This window comes from Aphidius gifuensis, linkage group LG2, assembly GCF_014905175.1.
Source record: "Aphidius gifuensis isolate YNYX2018 linkage group LG2, ASM1490517v1, whole genome shotgun sequence".
NCBI classification, from domain to species: domain Eukaryota; kingdom Metazoa; phylum Arthropoda; class Insecta; order Hymenoptera; family Braconidae; genus Aphidius; species Aphidius gifuensis.
In genome coordinates this window covers 13,502,638-13,528,980 of record NC_057789.1, presented here as the reverse complement: position 1 = coordinate 13,528,980, position 26,343 = coordinate 13,502,638, and the positions used below count along the sequence as shown (strand labels likewise).

Below are 26,343 nucleotides of genomic sequence, written 5' to 3'. Positions count from 1 at the left end.
AATAAATCCAGACTACGAATTAATTTATTTGGCTACATCCTTTCCTTACAAACATTTGCCGATACATTTTCTATTAATTAGTTATGGCAAAAATAGCTAACGAAAGAATGTTGCGAAATAAATTAATTTGTAATCTAGATTAATTTATAACTAGTAAACAAACACACACACACACAATAAATTGACGAATAGAAGGACATCGGAGTTTACTTGATGAAACTTAGAAAAAATAAGAAAGTCAGCGGTCTAGAGGTCAAGGCGTTCACCCAGTAAGCAAAAGACCCGGGTTCGATTCCCGGCGAGGGAACTCCTTCATTTTTTCTAAGTTTCTGGTTGTTTTTATTTAGTGATGTAAATCTAGATGGTAAATCCAATTGCGAAATTCTAAAATTACTTGAAATCTAATGGAATTAAACAGGATATTATTTTGTCTAAATCATTCGGGTTCAGATTGCTTTTGAAATTCCGTGTTTCTTCAAAGTCGAAATATTTTTTTGCAGATTATATTGGTTTTAAAACGAATCGTCTGTGTCCGAAATTTTCTGTTTCAGAGAAGTTACAGATTCGTTGCAGTTTGAACCTATGGAATCAATTGACGTTTTTACAGCAAAAAGTTACAAGGTAAAGAAAAATTGAGAGGTTTTAAATAAGATATAATTTTTTTTTTTTTTTTCCGTTCAGGATATAGACTTCAGCACCGATGTAGTACCATCAGTAGTTGAATCAACAACAACATTGACGACCCTTCGGGAAACTAAGAATCTAGATAAACAAATAAATACAGAAAAATCAATCGTTCAAAGTGTTGGACTGATCACTGATTCTTTCTCGGTCATTAAAGACTCATATCGAAAGCTATCCGTTGAAAAAATCATCGACTTATCTGCACCTATTGATGGCAACATTGAGCCGAAAGTAGTCAACAAATCATCGGCAGAAATTTGTAGAGGTTTCCAAGAACTTAAAGAAACCAAAAGTAAAATAAATGTTATGAAAATAGCAAATAATGTAGAAAAAGATAATAACGAAGTTATTCAAGAAAATTTGAGAAGAAACAAAACAGGAAAACTAAATGATCTTTCTGAAGTAGTTGTCGAAGATATTCTTAGAGAAAACAGTAATAACTTACTTCATGCGGTTGAAAAAACGATAAGACTTTTAGACGTCAAAGAATTTGGAAAAGCTGAAGTTCCATTAAGAGAATTGGCTACAATCGGTTATCTAGTCCGTCAAGGAGTGTCTGAAAATCAAATAAATGAAAGCCTCTATCGAACTAATCAGTTCCCAGCATTGCGCACCCCAGATTCTCAAAATGCTTTAGTTCAGTTGGTGGAAAGGGAAGGCTATGGTTCACTGATAACGCAAGTTCTTACCGAAGAAACAACAACTGATGAAAGCATTGTAGCAGCTACAGTTGGCTTTCGAGCTTTTATGAGAATGGTTGAACTTCAGCATACGACAGTTGAAGAACTGATCTTGAACTTTGCTCCAGAAGATTTCCGACCCCGAGCATGGGAAGTTGCAGAAATTACTGAGGTACGTATCATAATAAGTAAACTTTTGTTCACAATGTGCGTTAATTTGTTGATTTTTATGATGTTCCTTATATAGGGCAACTTTGAAGACTTTGAAGCTGATATGGTCACTACTGAGTTATTAACTGGTGTTTTCCCAATAAGTAAGTATATATTTGATATTTTTCCACCGATAGATAGTTTCATAAATAAAGATTCCCCAGTTTAGCAGTTTGAAAATGTAGCATTGTACCATAGTAATTTTTACAATAGTCAAATGATAAATTTATGAAGCCAATATTAGATAAGACTAATAGTAAATTTTACAATGCAAAAACTTAAAGAAAAAATGAACCATAGTTCAAATGAACATAAAAAAAAAAACACTTAGAAAATCTTTTTGACTAACTGTAAAAAATGAAATGACCAATAGCAATAGTAAATTTGACAATGATTATAAATTTTTGAAGTGAAACTTCTTTACGTTATGTAGTTAGAAAAAAATTGTATGTAATGCTCGGCACTGACACTCGGGAGTGACACTCGGCACTGACGCTCGGGAGTGACACTCGGTAGTGACACTCAGTAGTGACACTCAGTCCTCTCTCTAGCACACAAGCGTTCGCCCATATGCTTAATAAGATTGAGTAAGAAAGAAATGAATACGTTGACTGTGAAAGAGTATATGGCGATGTATGAGTATATTGAACTTAAATACAGTTGAAAGTGTCATTAATTTGGTCAATATAATTAGGCTGATAAAAATAAGATAGTATACATGTATGGTATATTATCAAATAATAAAGATTTATAGTATAAATAATAATAATAAAAATAACTTCAACAATATTATCAATAATCATTATCTTGTAGTGACTCGTTATTTAATAATTTTCTTCGTAAAACTGTTTCGTAAACTTTTCTTTACTTATTTGCAATAGTTTATATAAAAATAATTGACAAACTTCAATACGCATGTATATGCAGTGGAAATAATAATTCCAGTTAATAAGCTTTTTGTAAGCTGAAGGATTTTTTAAAATCATAAGTCCACTGAGCATTATATTTTGGGATTTATAATCAGCAGCTTGCGTCCAATAATTATTTAAAAAAGTTTTTAACTTGTAACTAAAAAGTTTTTATGTTACAAGGGCAGTGGGAATAATGTGTGAATTTCCAAAGCGTAAGAGGGGTAGTGCGCTTTTTGGAAATTCACACATTATTACCACTGTTCCTAGTAACATAAAATATAGTTCGTTACATGTGCCCAATCAGAGAGCCCGCTCACAACTCATTTGGAGGGGAAACACTCGCCAAGGCTCGTGCTTGCCCCTCCAAATTCGTTGAGAGCACACTCTCTGAGTGGGCACTTGTAACGAAATATACTATTAATACACTATAATAAACTTAATAATTATGAATATAAATATTTATCAAGTATAGCATTTTTCTTTTACTTTGATTAAAAAAGTATAAATAAATTATATTGTAAAATTATCGTACAATTACAATAATGATTTTCTCTTCTAAACTAACACATCAATGTCTATTTCTCTTTTTTTCTAAAACATAAAATTAGACAATATTATAAATAAATTATTATTGTATAATAATTCAATATTGTGTTTCGAATTTAGGAAATTATATTTTATGTAAACAATAATAATAGGTATATTAATCTTGTAAATGAAAAATACTTGCATATGCTTGTATATATATGTACAATATGAACTTCACTTTGCCTAACAAATGCAAGTATAACTAATAAATACAAATAAAATACTTGTATATTAATATATATAACGGCATAGATATATAATAATAAATAAATTAAATATATAAATACTCGCATTTAAATTCATATATACTACAGAACGCCTGATGGTAACGGACGCACCCGAATTCAGTGCCGTGGCCCCCGTGGCAAGGGACGTGACTTATCGTCCATACTGGTCTCCATGACCGTCCGTTGTCATTTTTATTTTTCGACTAGTTTCGTCTAGTTTTGCCATGTTGAAAATAATGTACTTAGAAAAAAAAAGGAACTCAGCTTAGCCTTAGATGTAGCGAAGTAAAAAATCTAGCTAAATAAAATAATGTAGATATTGATTGTGTGGCTACAATTACAGCTAAGTAAAAAATCTAGCTAAGTGAAAAATCTAGCTAAGTAAAATAATGTAGATATTGATTGTGTGGCTATAATTGAAGCTAAGTAAAAAATCTAACTAAGTGAAAAACCTAGCTAAGTAAAATAATGTAGATATTGATTGTTCGGCTACAATTACAGCTAAGTAAAAAATCTAGTTAAGTGAAAAATCTAGCTAAGTAAAATAATGTAGATATTGGTTGTGTGGCTACAATTACAGCTAAGTAAAAAATCTAGCTAAATTTTTTTTTTTTTAAGGGACTTAGTTTTTTTTGTGAAATTTAATTTTTTTTTCTAAGTCCATTGTTTTCAACATGGCAAAACTAGACGAAACTAGTCGAAAAATAAAAATGACAACGGACGGTCATGGAGACCAGTATGGACGATATAAGTCACGTCCCTCACCGCGGGGGCCACGGCACTGAATTTGGATATTCCCATGGTAACGGTTACCGACCGATTACCATGGCGCTGCAAGGCGCATTGTAGACTGACAGAAAATCGATTCCTGTCCAGATCCGTTACCGGATCTGACGTCTAAACTCTTTATTTTTTCCTTTCACTCCATACCCAACCCGCGCCTAAAGATAAAGTTTACACATCAAATACCACGTCAGAAAGAATAAAAAAAAAGTAAGAATGTAGAGAATTATTTCATTAGAAAAATAGGTCTAGCTTAGAAGCCTTGTTGAAAAGTCAGACCTCTCGATATTAACTTCCAAATAATGTTATTTCAATCATTAAATGATTATGATTTCCTGAAATAAAATTTTTATTTGTTTACTCAACAATGGATTTATTTTCAATATTTATTTATTTCATCTTAAATATAATTGTAATAACAGAAACTATTTCATTACATATTGAAAATATCAAAAATTAACGTGAGCAATTTTTATTTCCAACAGAAACAGAAGAAGAAATCGAAACAATGGCAATACAAGATATTCAAAAATTTAAAGGTTTGTAATAATGTATAACGGTTTATATTAAGTAGTATAATAACAAGGATTCAATTGCAAGTGAAATTCATCTTATAATACAAATCAGACGTCTAAATAATAGATGATTGGACTCATTGATTTTTATCGCGATACCTTACACTTGAATCACTGGCAGTAAAAATATTTTTGATCAGAAAGAAGTATCTTTCAATTAACTTTCAAATATTCAATTTTAAAAACTTCACAGATGCATGACGCTTTCATGACAGTAACATTGAGCCAGAGTTTGAATATGCAGATTTGACCGCTTCGCTTATTAATCGCTGTATTTTTAAAATTAACAATGAAAAAATGTAGTTTTCGTTAATCTTCAGCTTGAATAAAAAAAAAAACTGTGCTTGAAAGCTTAGCCGATAATAAAGTCAATACCGTAAGTATTATAAAATATGGAGACAGGATTTTTTATTTGAACCATTCATTCTGTGTACATGTTTCCTAATTTTTGAGGACAACGAATGACCAATTCATTTGAAATAGTAGACTGATAAAAGAATCGTATTACTTTATTGTTCAACGTTCCAATAAAATCACATTCAATTTTAATGATTCGATCAACTATCATTAAAATTTGAACTAAGAAAAAAATTATTTCATAAATGACAAAAAATTTTAGATAGATTTTTCATAGTTTCCAAAATAATTGAATTATAAAATAACCTGACAACTAAGAGATTGATTCGTTTACACTTTTCATCAATGGCTCGTAGAATTTTCCTTTCAAATGAAAATATAAAAGCTTTAAAAAAATAAATGTCCATGTTTCTCTGTTGGTTTGACTTCCGTTATTTTTAATAGCGATTTTACAAAAAGAAGTTCATGAAATACTTGATGCGGATACGCATGATGAATATTTTTGAATTCTATTCTCTGTTCTAAGAATAGAAAGATAATGAATTTCTTCTAGTAAACTTATTTTTTGACACTTTGTTTGTAAAAGACGCCATTACGCACCAATTATAGTCCGTAAAGAAATACTTTTACGCACGATTTTTGAACAAGAAATCGTGCGTAAAAGTATCTCCTTACGCACTATATTAGCGCAAAATGGCGTCTATATTACAAACCTCGTGTCAAAAAGTATTGTATATAACTCGTACGTGAAGAAGGTGATCCTCCACGACTTTGGAAGTGTCATACTCGTCACCAGGTCGTTTTCGACTCGCCTTCGGCTCGTTCTCAACTTCTGGTGACTCGTATTGACACCTTCAAAATCGTGCAAGAATCACCTTCTTCACGTACTAGTTATATAATATACTATTATCTTATCTATTCAAGTGAGAAGCAGAAATTAATGAATATACACTGATAACCCATTCACAAAGAAAAACTCCCAACACTACATCGTCACATGATGTGTTCCAGTTAACGACTCAAAGTTTAGAATTTTTCATTCTCTGAAAAAATAGATAAGAGAAACTGATTCTGTACTTTAAAGAAACGTATGGAAACTCTTACCGATTCGAAAGGATTTTAAGCAATCAGGATAAATTCAGCTGTCCTAGTCTATGTTTATATAGAAGTGTTCCTTTCTACTCCACTCTCTCTCTGCTTTTCTACGTTCCGAAGAAAAGTAAAACTATATGGAGACGTCACGTACAGTTTCCAAATATTCTTACAATTTTCTTCAGGCGCGTTTATCAACATTATTTATTTTCAGTTTGAATATCTTGTAACAAAAATTAATATTCTGATTTATTCTAACCAAGCTTGCATGATAAAAAAGTCATCTAAGACGAAAAACAGCTATTCTGAAGGCGCGCAGTTTGTTGTTAAATCAATATCTTTTTTATTTATTGATAAAAAAAGCTGAAATTTCCAGGAAAATTTCATAATAATGGACACAGTTGTTACTCACAAGTATTTCAGTCATAAAATTTCCTTGATACTTTCTTGCGTCAAAGTGCAACAAACGTAGTTTTCGTCCCGTATTAGATAAAAATTTTTTATAAATAAACAATAAACGCAAATTGAATTTCTATCATAACTCAATGCATTGCCATACTAGACTTAATGTATATTTTGAATTTTAAAATGATCCAACAATATTTGAAAAAGTTATGACGAGTTATATTTAAAAAAAAAAGATAATTTATAGCCTGTAAATTTTTTGCATTTTTATTTTTTATTTTGTTAAATAATGATTTCAAAATAAAGTTTATTCGAAAGAAAATGTCTCACTTGTCTTTCTGAATGAGGCTATATTTTTTTATTTTCAATTTTCTGAATTTTAGTTTTTTGGAATTTCACTAATTTACAGCGCCGTATTTATACAGCTCCGAGTACTCAAGAGCTTTTAAAATCCAGACCCTCATATAATGAAATACAAAGTTACTAATACAAAAAACATTTTTATATAATACCTAGGGTCTCTTTTATCTTTTTTTTTTTCATTGAATATTCTGTCTATCTGCGAATGAAACCGTAGACCCCATGAGTACATCAATGAATAGCACCTTAGTTGCGAGAATAAATCTCTCTCTTACCACAAAATATATTGTCTCTTGTCACCTCTCTCTCATTGCATTTCGAGATTTCTCAACTCGCGCGGCATCACTAATCGTTCGACGTATAGATTTAAATTAGTAGGTGTGCATCCTCATATTGAATTTCAAATTAGTTGCTTTCGAGTAATTTTGTTAGTGTTCTAATAATTAACATGACTTTGCTATCCAAATTATAAAGAAAATTCAAATAAAGACTACAAAGTCAATAGAGGTATTTTTATGTAGATATTAAAAATGTATCCGTATTACTTTTTCAATTATATTGATATCTTTATCTCTTCAACGACTCCTTGCGTTTCTTTCGACTACACTTTCCAGTTTTCAGCACTTCTCTGAAGGAAAGAAGTTTCTTACAAAAATTGTTGTGCTAACACAGTAAAATGGTGGCAAAACTAATATTTCATGAATATTCTCGAGTATTTCATTTTATTTAATATTTGATCAACTATTTCTGTCTTTTAAATATGCTTAGTCATTCTTAAATATGCTTAGAATCGGGCAAATATTGGCGGCTATCAATTGAATGAATATGCCAAAAGTTGGCCAATGATTAGTAACCCAGCATTGGCCGTTTAAGATTCACCAAAGCTTGTATAGCCCTAATCCAAAGACACGTTCGCCAATCATTTATTAAGCTCCGGAAGAATTTTTTTTTAGATTTTTTTTTTCACTTCCCGAGCTAAAAACTCTCAGTCTTAAAAATGTCGAAGTCTTAAAACAGTCTTTATTTGTCCAACTAGGAAGACTTCGGAAGACTTCCAATTTAAGACCTCAGGCTTACGAAGTCTTCCACATAAAATTACAATTTTTTTTGATAATTTTCAAAGCTGCCGTAGTCTTCCTTCGGAAGCCTCCAGGTTTTCTAAAATTTTTTCATATCACAGCGGGGTTTATTTTCGGGCCCACCCTCAAGTTAAAATAAAATAAAATAGGCGGCTGTACCCGGGAATTCGGGAAACGGTGAATTCAGTTCCACCAGATGTGACCAGGTACACATTCTAATGTATATAACCGGTCGGAAAACAATGGCCCAGGGGGTAACCATGGGGTACCACGGAACTGAATTCACCTAGGTCCAATTGGGACGTACCGCAATTCAGGCCCGTGGCACCCCATAGTGCCCCTTGTGGCAGCTTGTTGCGGATTAACAAAAATTAGGGAACTTAGAAAAATTTCAAACTACCCGATATAAAGTTATCAAATTTCCTATTAATTTATATCTAAAAACAACTATATCCCGCGAATTCGTATAAACTAATTGATCTTATCACCTTATTCATTTTATTACATAATTTTTCAAAATTCAAAAAACCTCAGGCTTACGAAGTCTTTAAATGGAAGACTTTGTAAGACTGAGGTCTTTACCTAGAGGTCTTCCGAAGTCTTTCTAGTTGGACAAAAAAAGACTGTTTTAAGACTTCGACATTTTTCAGACTGAGATTTTTTAGCTCGGAAGTGTATCGTTAGCCGCACTATACGTTATTTTACGTTATATCCCACCGTGGCAGGATTCAAAGCTAATGCGGCGGAGGGACATGAAGTAATTGTCGTCGTCAGTATACTGATGGCTGATACCGAGCACCCCATGGTGCCCCCCGCGGCAGCTTATTATGGATTATGACCATTATGACCATCCGTATTTTTTTTTTTTTTTTTCGACTCGTTTTGTCTAGTTTTGCCAAGTTCGTAATAAGGGACTTAGTTTTTTTTCGTAAAATGTTTTTTTTTTCCAAGTTTTTTGAAGTAAAAAATCTAGCTAAGTAAAATAATGTAGATATTGATTGTTTGGCTACAATGACACTTTAGTCGAAAATCAATCTGAGTAATGAATCTAGCTAAGTAAAATAATGTAGATATTGATTGCATGGCTACAATTACAGCTGAGTAAAAATTCTAGCTAAGTAAAATAATGTAGATATTGATTGTTTGGCTATAATCAAAGCTAAGTAAAAAATCTAGCTAAGTGAAAAATCTAGCTAAGTAAAATAATGTGGATATCGATTGTTTGGCTATAATTAAAGCTAAGTAAATAATCTAGCTAAGTAAAATAATGCAGATAATGATTGTTTGGCTATAATTACAGCCAAGTAAAATAATGTAGATATTGATGTTTGGCTACAATTACAGCGAAGTAAAAAATCTAGCTGAGTAAAATATTTTGCTAGAAAAATAATGTAGATATCTAAGTTTTTTTTTTTTGTAAATTTAATTTTTTCTTTCAAGTCCATTATTTTGAACTTGGCAAAACTAGTCAATAAATAAAATGACGGTAATTGCCGAGTTTGATCCGACTTCCCCGAAATGCCCGGATTAATTTTGGAAGGCGGGGCCCGTTCATCTGAGTTTGTTCCCGAGAAAAAATCCGAGTTCGTTCCAATCGTTTTCCCTACCGTGTCCTCTCTACTTTGCCACAATTTAGTTTTTTTTGGTATTACTCAGATAATATCTTTTCCTTAGCTAAATTTTCTACTTAGCTAGATTCTTTACTAAGCTATAATTATAGGCAAACACGCAATATCTACATAATTTTACCAGCTCAATTTTTCCTTCAGTTACATCTTTTCCTTAGCTCAATTTTTTAGATTTATGATTTTAGTGAGTCATCATAGTCGAGTCTCCTAAAATGAAATTTCACCACTTTTGTTCAAAGTTTTGAAAAAAATCATGGGGGTCTATTTGAGGGTGGGAAATCGATTATTCGTAGGGAAAAATCGCAGAAAAATTTTTTTGGGGGGAAAAAATAAAAAGGGTTAGTTTTTTTGAATACTGGGCAGGCTATGGGTCGGAGGGGAAAATAGTTTAAATAAAAAATGTAGGAAATTGAATTATCTAAATTTTAAGTGTCTATAATTTTTCACGTAGATTGAAGGGTTAAAGAGGAAATCGTGGTTGAAATATTTTAAAAATCGTGAAAATCAAACCGAGGGAGAATCTTAAATGAGGGTCGCCGTCTCCGCTTTGTCTTATGCTTCGTAGCTTGAGTTCCGGGAATTTGAGGAAATAATAATAACTAAATAAATTGAAATGATATTTTATTTTAAAATAAAATAAAATTTATCATCGACAATTTATCTATTTAAATTGTTGTTACATTTTTTTTTTAATAAAAAATTATTAACAAATTTTGAATTATTATTATTATAATAATATAAATAATAATTTAAATAATAATATAATTAATAATAATATTATTATTATTATTAATAATTATATTATTATTATTATTGATAATAATGTTGATACTGAAAATAATAATTGTAATGATAACAATAATAATAATCTTTTATATAAATTAATAATTTTTAAACAATTACTCGCGATTTCTCCGGTCCAGAATTTTTTTTTAATTTTTCGAGATTCGCGGCGGTTCCAGGGGGGAAAAGAGTGGTCAAATCGCGAAAATGTCCAAAGACGAAATTAGAGTACACAACGAGTAAGGAAAATTTACACGTATTTATTTATTTTTTTTTTTTCAATCATTTAACGAGTTATAATTTATTTATCCGCTTTTAATTTTTGATAGATAATAAATTAAACATTGGCTAAAAAAAAACTTCTTAATTTTACTTAGTTATCCATACCAATATTTTAGATTTTCGAGTTAAATTATTGAAAAAAAAAAAAAAATAAATACGTGTAAAATTTTCTGAAGTTGTGTACTTTAATTTCGTTTCGAGGCATTTTCGCGATTTGACCACCCGTTTCCCCCCTGGAACCGCCGCGAATCTCGTAAAAATAAAAAAAAAAATTTTCTCCGGATAAATAAATTTATAACTCGTTCAATAATTGAAAAAAAAAAAAAATAAATACGTGTCAAATTTTCTTAAGTTGTGTACTTTAATTTCGTCTTGGGGCATTTTCGCGATTTGACCACCCTTTTCCCCCCTGGGACCGCCCCGAATCTCGTAAAAATAAAAAAAAAATGATCATACAGTTGCTGAAGCAACTGTGCCTTCCCTGCGGGGGGAATTTTAATTTCTTCTTTAATATATATTAAAATTCGTGACTACAAATTTATTTCATTCTCTATCGTTACAATGATTATTGTTACAACTAAAATTTATTTAATTTTCATTCATTTTGCTTGTTCCTTCTAATGGGTCATCTCTATGTCCAGAATCGCTTTCTTCCAACCTTATAAACTCTCCGTTTTTATTTATTTTGTTGTACTATGATTTTAGCCTGTCAATGTTAAATATTTATTACAAAATTGTCGAGTTCGATTGTATTTATTTTATTTACTTTTTTCTCTCGGTTGAATCAGGATTTAACGTTTTAGTTGTTGCTGAAGTCGTCGTTATATTTTTAATTTTTTTTATATTTATTTATTTTCAATTCCTTTAATGCTATCACATCACCCTTTTTTCCCTAGAAATTTTCTGCCTCTTCATTCAATAAATTTAGTTCAATCTAAAATATATTTCCTTTGGTCAATTTATTATCTTTGTTTAGTTTAATCAAACTTTTTTTCATTTAAATTTTATTTTACTTCATAATCACTGTCGTCTACTAATGTTATTGTTCTTCATTTCAATAACCGTCCTGACATTGCATATATAAATTCCACTTTATTTATTGCTATTATGATTGCGATGATATCTAAATAATGTCATTATTATTATTGAATAGTTTTCTTTTTTTTTTTTTTTTTTTTTCGCTAAAATTATTTTGCCTGCAAATAAATTAATTGGTAGATGTACAATTTCTTGTATTTTTTTAATCTCGAAATTAATTTTTGGTAATTTTCATTTTCCTTATCGTCATCGAATTTTATATTAGCTTCTACTGGTATGATTATTTCTTTATTATTTATTGATGGGTATTGTTCATTAATTTTTCTCACTAATCCTCCAGTGATCGTATATATATTTTGTTTAACTTGAATATTTAATAATTTATCATGTTAATAATTTTTTTAAAATCTTTTTGTTGAGAAATCTTGTTGTTAAATATGATTTTTCCATGATATTTTGCTATACTTTTCTTTTTTGTTTACTCATATTTTTCTAATATTTTCCTATAATTATCGTATTTTTCTTTATATTCAGTGATTTTTCTATATTTTCGTTTATTCGTTTATATATTCTTTATTTTTCTATATTTTTCTTCATTTTCCATATTTATCTTGTTTAGATTAATTAAGGGACTTAGAAATTTTTTAAGGGGGGGGGGGGCGTAATTGATATGTTCCCTTATTTATCGTTTTTTTCTTTATATTCAGTCACTTTTCTATATTTTCCTTTATATTTACCGATTTTTCTTTGACATTTTCTTATATTCTCCTTTATATTTACTGATATTTTCCTATATTCTCCTTTATATTTACTGATATTTTCCCATATTTATCGTTTCTTTCTTTATATTCAGTCACTTTTCTATATTTTTCTTTATATTTACTGATATTTTCCCATATTTAGCTTTTTTTTCTTTAAATTCAGTGACTTTTCTATATTTTTCTTTATATTTTCTATATATATTGTATTGGTTAAGATTAAGGGACTTAGAAAATTTTTTGGGGGGGTGTCTACCATGGTTGAGATTTAAGGACTTAGGAAATTTTTTAGGGGGGGTGTCTACCATGGTTGGGGGGGGTCCAGAAGAAAAGCGAAAACAATAGGAAATTAAAATTCCCTAATAAAATTCCCTAAAAAAAAAAATTTTCTCCGGATAAATAAATTTATAACTTATTTAATAATTGAAAAAAAAAAAAAAATAAACACCCGTAAATTTTCCTTAAGTTGTGTACTCTAATTTCGTCTTGGGACATTTCCGCGATTTGACCACTCCTTTCACCCCTGGAACCGCCGCGAATCTCGAAAAATTAGAAAAAAATTCTGGTTCGGAGAAATCGCGAGTAATTGTTTAAAAATTATTAATTTATATAAAAGATTATCATTATTGTTATTATTATAATTATTATTTTCAGTATCAACATTATTATTAATAATAATTATATTATTATTAATTAATATATTATTTAAATTATTATTTATATTATTATAATAATAATAATTTAAAATTTGTTAATAATTTTTTATTAAAAAAAAAATGTAACAACAATTTAAGGTTGTTTTCAAATGAAATTCCCGTAATTTAATTTTCGATTTTTTTTTTTTAATGTTTAAATGAAATAATTATCTATTTGGTGGAATTTTTTCGTAATTTTTCTCTGCGTCAAAATCCAGATAATTAGTGTCAAAGTTGACAACTTTAACACGCAAGCATAGGGAGTATAGGTACGTTTGCGCTTGTACTTTTAAAACTCTTAATTTAAATTTTGATTTTTTTCTACAGATTTGTACACTTTACAAATACGAAATCAATGAAAAAAAAATAATCCATTTCCTCAGTGCCGTTTAGAAGATATTGGCTAATTACTTTTTAAATTTACGGGTTTCAGCCGGCTGAATTACATTGAAAATTTAGGGTACGTTCCAATATCGCCGTTCGGTTTTATTCTTCTAGCTCTATCCTTCTCTCTATCTCTTCTGGCTCAATCTTCCATCTCTTCTTCTATCCTTCTCTTACAAGAAATGTACGGTTTTGGAACTTCCCCCTGAATGTTTATTGCTAGAGTAGTATTAGTGTCTGTAAATATAAGCCGGCAACACTCACACTACTTATGACGCATCAGTAAAGTGAAAAGATTTTAGGCATGAGGGGGCGCTATAATTTTGTTATTTAACATACGTTTGTAAGTACCCTTGTGAACCCAAAACGTTGCCCGGTCATGCGATTTAAAAACAACCTTAAATAGATAAATTGTCGATGATAAATTTTATTTTATTTTAAAATAAAATATCATTTCAATTTATTTAGTTATTATTATTTCCTCAAATTCCCTGAACTCAAGCTACGAAGCATAAGACAAAGCGGAGACGGCGACCCTCATTTAAGATTCCCCCTCGGTTTGATTTTCACGATTTTTAAATTATTTCAACCACGATTTCCCCTTTAACCCTTCAATCTACGTGAAAAATTATAGACACTTAAAATTTAGATAATTTAATTCCCTACATTTTTTTAAAATTATTTTCCCCTCCGACCCATAGCCTGCCCAGTATTCAAAAAACTAACCCTTTTTATTTTTTCCCCCCGAAAATAATTTTTCCGTGATTTTTCCTACGAATCATCGATTTTCCACCCTCAAATACACCCCCATGATTTTTTTCAAAACTTTGAACAAAAGTGGTGAAATTTCATTTTAGGAGACTCGACTATAAGACTGAAGAAAATGTGAAGAAAAATGTTAAGGGAGGAATTGACGCATAGAAGGACGTCGGAGTTGACTTGATGAAACTTAGAAAAAATAAGAAGCCCTGTGGTCTAGTGGTCAAGGCGTTTGCCCGGAAAGCAAAAGACCCGGGTTCGATTCCCGGCGGGAGAACTTCGTTATTTTTCCTAAGTTTCTGGTTTTTTTCAAAAAAATGAATTGACGCATAGAAGGACGTCGGAGTTGACTTGATGAAACTTAGAAAAAATAAGAAGCCCTGTGGTCTAGTGGTCAAGGCGTTTGCCTGGAAAGCAAAAGACCCGGGTTCGATTCCCGGCGGGGGAACTTCGTTATTTTTTCTAAGTTTCTGGTTTTTTTCAAAACAGGGGGTACTAAAAATTGAAATAGGGGAATTTGCGATAGGAACGAACACGGCCGCAATAGTACCACCCCCGGGAACGAACTTGGATTTTTTTTTGGCCTTAATCCGGCTTGGGAATGAACTTGGTACCAGCCAAAATGACAACGGACGGTCATGGAAGCCAGAATGAACGATAAGTCCCGTTCTGCATCCCTCGAGCGCTTGGGCCTGAGTTCGGACGTTGCCATACTGATGCCTGGCTTTGAGTTTTACCCATGCCTAATTTGTTTGATTCATTTGTTTTCTTACAACGATAGTAAAATTTTGACTAAAAAACTAGATTAAAATAAAACATAAGTAGTTTCTTCACGTTGTTAACTGGAAACAAATTGCACATACACGATACTTACACGTACATTATTATACATCATTTTCACAGAATACGAGGACACACAGCAATCATTCGAAACACTTGCCCATGATTTTAAGTTAGAGAAGAACATCGAATCTGCTGTTGACGAAGTTATGACCGACAAGACAGGAGATGAAAATTGCACTATTTTAAAAAGAGTCAAAAAGAAAAAACCACTTTTATTAGAACAAAAATTTAAAAAGAATGTAGTTCAAGAAGTGGAAGAAGAATTCGATGAAAAACATTTCATAAATAAGACAAGAGCTGTAGATACAGTAAACTTAGTCCAGCATAAGAAAAAAAGTAACACCATATTGCAAATTCATAAAAGTAAAAATATCAAGACAAAATTAGTAACTCAAAAAGAAGTAGATGTAAAAGAAGCTCAAATTGAAAAAAAAGAAGATTCTAAAAGCACTCCTGAAAAGAAAGCTTTTTCACTACCGATGAATGTTTATAATGAATGTAATGAAGTCGCTCCATTAACGAGAATTGTAAAATTAACTTCGAACAAACTTAAAACGGAAAATGCAAACCTCGAGCTTACTTTGAGTACTGCGTTGAATGAAGATAACTTTATAGCAGAAAGTATCATTTATGAGGTTGACTTAGCTGAGCCAATGGCAACCCAATCAGTTACTCTGCCTGAACCATATGTTACGCCTGAGGAAAAGTCCTATAGTTTAATTAAACGGTCTTCAGGAGTTTTTAAGCCTACACTTCATAACGTTTTTCCGCAAGTAGTTGGCAATGAAAGCATTCAGGTTTCTGAAATGCCCTATAATTTGTATCAATCTACAGGCACAATCGATGAAAGACCTATGATAACGAATAAATCTAGTATCAGTGTTACGCAGGGAGAAGTTGTAATTGTTAATGAAACAACAGCCAACCAGAGTGAAGAGATTATGCAACAGCGTTTTAATTTCGATATTGCAGCTGAAAGCAAGCGTACACCGACGAACATTGAACTCTCAGTGACGGAAACTTATGGAAGCGTCTGTGAAAAAGAGTTTAAGCCTTGTGGAACTACTCCAGACAGACTAAGCATGAACATAGCTGCTATCGAACCTTTTATTGTTAATGAAGTTCAAGCGCAAGACAATTTCGACAAGTATTATCCGGAAATAATTGTTCCAACTGAGGTAGTTTCAACTTCTGCAACTATGCAAAGAGTATTAACTGTTGATGACATAAGCATAATAGAAAGTGGAATAGATCTTATTACTGACAGATTTCTTGGAACTCAACAAGTTCAAATGAATGTTATAAAGAATCAACAAGTTCCATTGATTGAAAAGAATTTCGTTCAACATAAAGAAGGAGTACTAGTTCTTAATCGAACAGAAAATTCTTATCACTGTATCCAGAAACTTGAGACTTTCGAACCAATTATTACTCATACTTCTGAAATAGAAAATCCTGAAAATAACTTCAATATTCAAGAAACTATCAAAGTCACAGCTGATCAGACCATACTCCCTAGTATAACACTTCAGATACGTGACACAATAATATGGGATAGCAATTTGATCTATAAATTACAAAATAAATCGTTCAAGAAGGTTGTAAGTAATTACGTTTTACCTTTAAAAATTGTCATTATTTCCGGAAATGAAATACAAGAATCTGAAGGAGTTTTCATTGAAAATGATAGGGTACCTCGATTGACTGCTGAAACTTGTTTCAATTACAAAAGACCCATCACCAACTTGCATATTCAGGCATCTGATTTTTTGGACGATGTCATTCAAAAACTTAAATATGTTGGAGAAAAAGGTAATGTTCTTCTCTTCGAGAATTCAGCGAAGACTATAGAAGAGACACTCCTTCATCAGTCCGATGGAGTAATGAAATTATTCAGTAGTCCTAGGTTGAGCAGCCCCTTTGAAGTATACAGTACAAATAGCGGAATAGAAGTTTTGCAAATTGTTCCTGCCGAAAAAGAAAAAAATCATGAAATAGATAGCAAACAAACTGAATACTCCCAAATTACATCAGTATCAGGTCATCCAGTAATGTATCTTAAAGTCGATGAAAGAACAATTGAAAACAATCTTTGTTCAATCACTGAACATTTTGTTCCAATACCGAAATTAGCAACGATTCAGTATAAAAACTATGCTGGAACGATTATCGATATAATAAATACAGTTGACGATCTTCAAACAACAAATAAGAGAAAAGTCCCTGATTTGCAGGTAGGTTCTATTGTCGTCAGTGCATCAGAAAACATGGACATTATCGAAGTTTTTGCCAATTACAAGGAAGAATACTATGACAATAATAAACCAATAGAAGATACTTTCGCATCAGTGACTCCACTTATGCAATCTGCTCTCGAACAACAAGAAGTCAATTTAAAATTTTCCTGTGCACGTTTGCCTGATAGTACACATGCCAATTATCATTGTGCTCAATCGACATTGATGCTACTTCAGCCATTGGAAATTAGATTTCAAGAAATTAGTGACAAAGAGGAATCAGTTCAAGACACTGAAAATGAACCTTATACAATAACAGCGACTACAGATATCACTGAGCCGGGAAAAATCGCAATAATTTCAGAATTTGCCACAAATGAAATAGAAAACTCATATCTTTCGAAAGGTGAACAAACGGGTTATGCTTTTTTCAATTTCACCGATACACAAAAACTACCAGCAATTTCAGAAATTATAGTTGAACCAACCTTTCATGAAATATTAGTTTCAACTATGAAGACTTACCATGCCATCATTAATCAGAAGATATGTCAACATCTCTATGTCATTGAAACGGAGATTGAAGAACATGAAAATCCCCAGTTTACACAAATGCCAATAGATGAGAATTCTGAGCTTGAAATCTCAGATTGCCTTTCTGTGACCGAATCCGCTCCTAATATCGTTTTGAACAAAGAAGATATCTTCAACAGCTCATTTTGCTGTGTGACGATGAAGATCAAGCCGAATTTCATTTTAGGACACCAATTAGTTAAACAATTTCAGATTATTGTAGATCTTAGTACCGGAAGAGATGTGAACAAAAAATTAGATGCAGTACGTGCGAGTTTAAATCATAAATTATTACATACTATTCAGATTTTTGAGCAATTTATCAATGAAGTAGTAAACATTCAAGTGAATGAAAAAATTATTTTAACATCACCAAATTTTGTTATAAACGAACGAAATTCTATCATCAATCATGTCACAACGGTTGAAAACTTTAATGGAAAATTGAAAAAATCAAAATCAGTCGTTAGTACAACGGCAAAACGAGTCGCTGAAATTGAAGAGGCAATCGAACGAAAAGAATCAATTCTCCATGATAGCGTTACTTTTTTTGTTGATTCTACTCCTACTGAATCTTCTGCAACAAAAGAAACGCACCCATTCAAATCAGTTGATGTATCCGAAACTATTTGGGGGGAAACTTGCGCCTTTTTAAAAATTCATGGAGATAGCAAGAAAAGTATTGATAATATCAATTTTCAAGAACAAAAGTGCATATTTATCGATGAGCTCATAACTCAAGATACTGGCAAAATTATTGATTGTCCAGAACTATATAAAATATTTTCTGTTTATATATCAGCAATACCACAAAAAAGTATTCAGACCGATGAAACAATAATAGATGATGTCACAACTCTAATTGACGAGTTTAAACCAAAAGAATATGAAGCACGGGCTAAACAAAATTTATTCAATTCTATAGTTATCAAAGAAACCCAACTAGAGGAAAACAAAGAACTTGTGAATGAAAATTTAAAACTCGTTTATAACACGGATGACTTATTACTCAGTAGAAAAAAGACCCCATGGTTGACCGACAGTTTTTTGGAAGACATCAAAGATACTAAGGAAATACAGAATAGTTTGAGTGTAACAGCCAAAAAAACTATAGAAAGTCGACATATCAATATCGTAACAGAGATAACTGATTCTCAAATCAATTTTATACCAAATTTATTGAACGTAAAAACGGATCAAGTTCCCTCTACAGCAACGGTCAACATCCAGGATATGAAATCGATTGTAATCAATTTGACAGAAACTGATTATGTAGAAGAAACATTAAAGGATGGATACGACATGAAAGCTGTTACGGCTCAATGTAAATATGATGAATATGATATTGTGCAAAGTACTGAATTTAACTTATTAGACAATGTTGTATATGTCAACAAATCAAACCTTCCTTCATCTCAAATAGTGACGAATTTATATGTATGCAACTCTATATCGAACCTTGATATACCGGTAGCCGAAAAAGAAAAATTACTTCATGACACTATAAAAGTCAATAACTGTCTTGGTAATATGAAAATTATTAAATATGTTCCTCTTACTGTAATAGAAGATATATCGAATGAAGTTGAAAATCTTATTTCCTCTAATGTAACAGTAAAGAATGAAAATGTTATTGTAAATATGACGAGTAATACACTATGTCAAATAGAAGAAACCACGATATTCAAAAGAGTTGCATTGTTTCAACATTATTCGACTCAAAGTGATAGAAAAAGTAATCTACAAGTAGATTTTTTGGATTCTTTAGCTATTTTTTTTATTCATTGTCATGAAGCTGAGATAGCGATTCCACATTCCGAAAACATAACAAAAACGTATGGGCAAATCAAATTGGATTGCAAAAGCACTGCTAAAATATTAGTAGCAGAGTTAGTATCAAATACTGACAATTCAGACCAAGCACTAGTTTTGAAAAACGAAAAATCCCAATTAACTGTCGTTGGATTCACAGCTTACGAAGTTTCTCAATATTCAACAAATGAGTTGGAAGAATATTTCCAAAAACTTCAAAAACCAACACTTCAAAGTGCAACTCAAGTACTACTATGTTGTAGAATAGCTGAAACATCTGAAATGAACGAGTTAGCTAGTATCAAGAACATGCAAGTTGATGCTTCTTCTTTTGTTCAGAAAGGAAAAAAATTAGTCGATCAGCAGGCATCTGTTGCTATTGTGGTTCTTACACCTTTCCAAAGCGAAACAAATTTGCCAGAAGCAGAATTTATGACTCAAGTAGTCGATCGGTTCAATAGTTTAAACGAACATATGGTCGAGAACTCTGACATTATAATTTTCGGTACTGTCAATAAACTATTGGAAAAACAACCAATCAAGGAAAAGTCAACGGTCGTTAGTAATTTATATTTTGCACTTTCGGTATTTCATGAATTTTCAACAGAAGATGAGAAAGAATTACACGAAAGTCATCCCAATAAACAGGAAGTGAAAGTTATGGTATCAGAACATAAAATAATTGAAGTATTATATGAAATTGCACTGCAAAACAGCATTGAAGAATTTGGAAAAAAAAATAATCAAGTTACACAGAAAGCCAACTTTCTAGTTCCTGAGAAGTCATCAATCAATGTGACACAAATTTTGATGGAAGAATCAAAAAGTATATTCTCCAAGGACGGGATTTCTAGTAATAAGACCAAAATAGATTATCTTCCGTACAATACTTCTGAAAGATATGAAGTTTTGGGATTAGAGAATTATAACACGACGATAGATTCTAAACACATGATTGAATTAAACGTTCCTCAAATTTTTATAAGTGGATACAATGTTGCAACAACATCAGAAAAGATAACATTACAAAGCCTCGGAAAATTCATAAGAAAGGAAACTAAACAAGAAAATTGGGCTGACCGGACTCTCATGGATATAAGAGCAATAGACATTTCTCAAATATTTTCAAATGAACGAGAAGAGCTTTTACTAGTGGAACAACATCAAAAAGAAAGTATGATTAAGAGTTTCTATACTTCAACTCTGAACGATAACATTGCTAAAATCAGCGAAATCAGTTCTGGTCGAATAAACAGTGAATTCAATGAAACAACTGTGAATCTAAATGAAATTCCAGATACTCGTCATTCACCAATATCAACGACTATAAGTGACACAGAAGAGAATATAAAGGCAGTTCATGAATTTCCTCAACAACAAACAGAACAAAAAGACGAAGATACATTAAACTCGTCAATAATATTAAAATTGACAAATACTGATGCTCGAGATCTTCAATCAATGCCATTGAAACCCAGCGAGCTAGTTTATAAGGGCTCAGCTATCATTTTAGGATTAGATAACAATAACATAAAAGTAGAGACGGTTAATCCTGAGATCCATCATGGGAAGGAAAATTTCGGTAAGTGCTCATCAAGTTGGTGTAGTATTTATGTTATTATATTTTTACATGTACAACAGAAACATATTTTGTCAAAACAAATGACAAGAGGTAAAGTCTGCAAAGATCTTAGGTATTTTTGCATTACAGTTGCACAACAAAAGGTAAGTCATAATAATTTATTCATAAGGGAACGAAACATATATAGAAAATTATCAGATACATACTTGCATATGAATAGAGAACAAGAAAATTAAGAAGTCAAACCACATTGAAGTAAAACCGTAATTGACGATGGACGACGGACCACCATACCACACAAACAAACGTAATCAATAACGTAACACTACTTTCTCTATACATTCCAGAAACATCAAGAATTTCAGTAGAGCAGCTTACACAAAAGAAATTACACGACACACTACAAAATTACACTCATGAACCAATACAATCAGAGGAGTCAAATACCGAAGTTTTTGAAGAATTTATTACTAAATTTATACAAGGGCAAAATAATAACAGTCCATCTGCCCTCAAAACGAAGAAGACAACGATTTGTCAAAAAAATAAGAATAATAATAAAAAACAAAATACGATAATAATCGAAGAAGAAATGGAAAATATTGACTTGAAAACATGGGATATTCCGAAAAATGAGTTTTTGCAAATACAAGAAGTAGATGATTCAGAAGATACTGAATTAATAAATCCTACTAAAATAGAAGAGATAGAAGAAATTGAAACTAATGCCGAACAGTTAATCTACCCTGAAGATCATATACAGCGAACTCGTCTAAATAAAACAAAATTAGAAACACTTATTCCGATAATTGATCATCGAAAACCTTCACTAAGCTTAGGACACGAGCGTAAAACACTTAGAGGTCCTAACGATCTAATAGTACCAATCAAGAAATGTGTTGAAGAAGAGATTTCAGACATTGAAACGACCAAAGTGACAAACAATAGCATTGACATTGAAACCACTGATAGTTTTGATACAGATGTTTTCATAGACGAGACAACTTCTAGGCTGGCATTATTACGAAGATCAATTAGTCAACGAAAAGAAAATGAGATGAAAAAAGATATAGTTCAAAAAACCATTGAGGAAAAAAACATGTCTTTAGACTTGTTTACTTCAAAACCCGATCAGTCTAACCCTAGACAAGAATATAACCAAGTTAAACATCCACTAACACAGATAATTTTGTCAGATACAAGAATTGAAACGAGTCAAGAAAAAACCTCCTTCACGGAAACAATAAAAGAGCATGCGATGAGTAGCCTTGTTATTGACGATACAAAAATACCATATGCTTCTGATGTTGTCGAGACTTTTGATCTTTCAGCTGACTTCTCCGGTTCTGATACTTCATATTCAGGAGAGACTTCTTTCTTGACTATACCGGAAATAGAAATGAAAAAAATGATCTCTAAAAAAAAACAAAAATTTGTAATTGATGTTGATAACGAAGAATCAGAAAAATTAGATTCTTCGAAGATCAAAGAAATAATTCATGGGGAACTGATGAATACAAATCAAGAAAAGAGTCTACCAGAAAAGATTTTGAAAGAGTATTTTGTGTATTCAAATTTTCTCGAAAATAAAGATGAATTATCTGTTCCTAACGTTTTCGGAGTGCTTGACATCCAGGGTAATACTAATATCTTGACCCGGAATTCCGTAGAATCCAATCAACAATTGAACGTTGATCATCCAATTTCAGCAGTAGAATCGACGACTTTAGATACGAAAAGAACCAAAAAAAATAAAAAAATCGTTCACCAGAAACCCACGGTAAAATCATTACAAAAAGGTGAAACAGACCATAATAATGAAAATTTCTCTCTACCAATCAGTACACAGCCAGCTGACGAAAAGATTTCAACAACCGATAAAGTCAGTGTGTTTCCTCAGATCATTCAGCCAAAAATCGTTGAAACGAAATCCACAGATGATTTTGAAAACAAAATAAAAGAAACAATGAACGAAGAAACGAATTCTTTCAGCTCACTTCTTCCAGAAAATAATGAGCCTACTTTGATAGAAAATCATAGCAAATTAATATTTACATCGGCAGAAGTTTTAATGTCTGATGAACTAATGAATACAAATGAAACAAAAAGCGTGCCGATAAATATGTCAAAAAAGAGTGCTGTCAGTACACGTGTCATCGAAAAAAGAAAAGAGTCACTGCCACCTAACATTTCCGAAGTACTTGATATAAGGGTCAACACTAATATCGTGATCCCGAACTTCATTGAATCCAATCAGCAAATGGATCTCCATTCTATTATTCTCGCAGCAGAAACGACGCTTTCGGAAAAACCGATATCAAAAAAAAAGAAAAAAATTGTTATCCAAAAATCTTCTGTAAAATCGTTACAAGAAGATAAAATAGATGGTAGTAATTTAAATTTCTGTTCAACAGTCATTGGACAGCCGTTTAACGAAAAAATTTCAGGAACCGATAGTATTAGCATGTTCCCTGATATTATTCAGCCGCAAAGTATTGATAATATTGATTCAAATACTGACGGTTGTACGTCACAGGAAGAGAGAGAATTAGAATATGTACCAGAAAAAATTTTAACAGCACATGAACCAATGAAAACTTGTGGGAGAACGATCCCATCCCTTACCGACGTTAGTAAAGTACTTGTTACCAACCCATCCACTCAGAATACCGTAGCAGTTGAAGAACAAATGAACCTTGACTATTCCATTTTAACAACAAAAGTGACAGAAAAAACAATTGATAAAACGAAAATAAAAATTGCCCACCAAATGTTCTCTGAAAAACCTTCACCAGAAAACGAAACAAATGAGGTCTCCGAAGATATTTTTTCACCAGTTAGTGTATTCCCTGTTGACATAAGAATTTCAGCGACCAATGAGGTAACCGAGTCTCCCTCTGTTATTGGAAAGACAACGACTGTTTATCTCGATTCAAATATTTTCAGTGAAGAAGCAACTCATAAGCTGTCCTCATCGGAAGTAAAAGAGAATAGAGTCAATTTTCGTGAAAAATTGGAGTTTTTGAAGGATGATGATAAAATAGAATTAGTTGATTCAAATCTTTTAAAGGTAAAAGGAATAGTTAAGAAAAAAACCATTCCTTTAGACTCCTTTGTTGTTCAAGATAATCATGTTATTGCAATGAAAGAACATAGCAAACCGATATTCTTATCAGCAGAGATGTTAACGCTTAATGAACTGTTTGAAACATGTCAAGAAATAAGCGTACCCAAAAAGGTAGTAAACGACCATGTCTATAGTATGATGCAAGATAAAATTATATCATCGCATCTCGACGTTGCCGAGGTGCTCGATATGACCATCGATAAAAATATACCGACCGAAGAAATTGAAGATGATCAGCATAACAATCACAATTCTTCTGCTACAGCAACGAAACTGACAGCTTCCGAAAGGATAAGACTAAAGCAACAAAAACCTGATGCATACAAGGCTGCCGAAAAACCTCATTTATTAATCAGTGAGAAACCTGTCGATAGGATAAAAGTCTTTTCCGATTTTATATCCCCGAACATTGATGCCAATCTTACTTCGAATATTCTTGAAGGAGAAGCAAGTTCCATCCTTGGCTCACCAGACGAGACGGTGAAAAAATCAATAAGTCGCGGGAAAATTGAAATCATGATAGACAATGATAAAATTAAACTAGGGGACTCATCAAATTTTCCGGAGCTTGAAAAAACCATTGAAGAGAAATTAACTCCTTTTAGTTGCTCCGTTACGAAACTTGTACAGCCGAATGTAATAAAGGATCAAACCGAACTGATTTTAACATCAGTAGAGATAACAACGCCAGAGAGCCCAATTGAGGAAATTAAGATCACAAAAGACCATGCTGTCAGTACCAATGTAATTAAAGATGAAAGACTATCATCTCTCTTTGCTGATCTCGAGATTCTCGATATAAAAGAGGCCAGTGAGTCGCCCCAAACTGACGTAGATCAAATGATCGTCCTTGATCGTTCTATTTTGGCAACAGAAGAAATGGTTTCGGTAGAAGCATCGGCGAGAAAAAAAAAAAAGATTGCCAATCTACAATTTTCGGTTGAACCGTCATTGAAACTTGAAATGTGCGAAAAAAAGATGCATCTAAATCAACATGCTATTAGTCCGGGTAAAATTAAACATAATGAAATAACATCTTCTTCTGTCGATTCAGAAAGATATGATGGTATGATTGAACTTAAAGAACCAAATAACGTGTATCAATCCGCTGAGTATTTGACTCCTTTAGAAAACTTATCTACACCATCCATTGGCACGAAAAATCTTCATATGACAGTTGACCGATCGTTGTGCAAATTAAGGGACACTACCCAGACTTCAAAGAAAAAAAGTAATGATGATCAATCAATAGAAAACAACAACGATTTGAACACTACATTACAAATACACGAGAAACTGATACATGACTTTACACCAAATCAAAATGCTTACGAGTCTGTAATTTTCGAAGGTCAGTATTTCTGTGTTCTTCTACAATTTTTTATTATCATGTTTACATTTTGTTCAGTAATTGTACGAAAAAATCTTCCTGATTAAAGAAATTTCTTCACAGAGCTCCATACGTTTTTTCCGATTTTCAGAAGGTGTTTCATTGGTCCTCATCTTTAGAAGCAAATAAATCATTATAATAACACAAAAAAATAAACTAGCTAACCTACACCAGAATAGTTTAAGATTTTTTCCTTTCTATTTCTATTTTTAAGATGGCTCTAATGACGAATAGAAGGACGTCGGTGTTAAATTGTTAAAACTTTAAAAAATTGAGAAGCTCTGTCATCTTGAGGTTAAGACTTTTGCCCGGAAAAGAAAAGACTCGGGTTCAAATCCCGGTGGGGGAACTTCTTAATTTTTTTCCAAGTTTCTGTTTTTTAAAATAAACTAATATGATTTTGACGCTTTTAATTTATTATTCAACTTTTTCAGTTTCTCCAGAATTGGCTGTTACTACGGTAAGATTTATTGCAAACAAACGGAAATTTGGGACAGATAA

At 31.8% G+C, this 26,343-nt stretch overlaps 2 protein-coding genes and 1 non-coding gene across 3 annotated transcripts in view; all 3 read left to right on the top strand.

Annotated features, from left to right (window-relative positions):
* LOC122850404 (titin-like) overlaps positions 1 to 5,188 on the top strand; it is a 55,538-nt gene extending 50,350 nt beyond the window's left edge. Inside the window, exons 11-15 of the mRNA XM_044149557.1 lie at positions 552 to 621; positions 682 to 1,536; positions 1,612 to 1,678; positions 4,569 to 4,622; positions 4,852 to 5,188. Of these exons, the coding sequence (XP_044005492.1) occupies positions 552 to 621; positions 682 to 1,536; positions 1,612 to 1,678; positions 4,569 to 4,622; positions 4,852 to 4,859 (1,054 nt within the window). The 3' untranslated portion in view covers positions 4,860 to 5,188. The remainder of the gene's footprint in view (positions 1 to 551; positions 622 to 681; positions 1,537 to 1,611; positions 1,679 to 4,568; positions 4,623 to 4,851) is intronic.
* A 9,296-nt stretch (positions 5,189 to 14,484) lies between these two features.
* Trnas-gga lies at positions 14,485 to 14,555 on the top strand. The gene has a single exon. It is a non-coding gene; the product is annotated as a tRNA-Ser (tRNA).
* Positions 14,556 to 15,927: 1,372 nt separating this feature from the next.
* The window catches only part of LOC122850403 (titin-like), a 30,219-nt gene continuing 19,803 nt past the window's right edge, over positions 15,928 to 26,343 (top strand). Inside the window, exons 1-3 of the mRNA XM_044149556.1 lie at positions 15,928 to 21,325; positions 21,673 to 25,803; positions 26,277 to 26,302. Coding sequence (XP_044005491.1) covers positions 15,928 to 21,325; positions 21,673 to 25,803; positions 26,277 to 26,302 — 9,555 coding nt within the window. The remainder of the gene's footprint in view (positions 21,326 to 21,672; positions 25,804 to 26,276; positions 26,303 to 26,343) is intronic.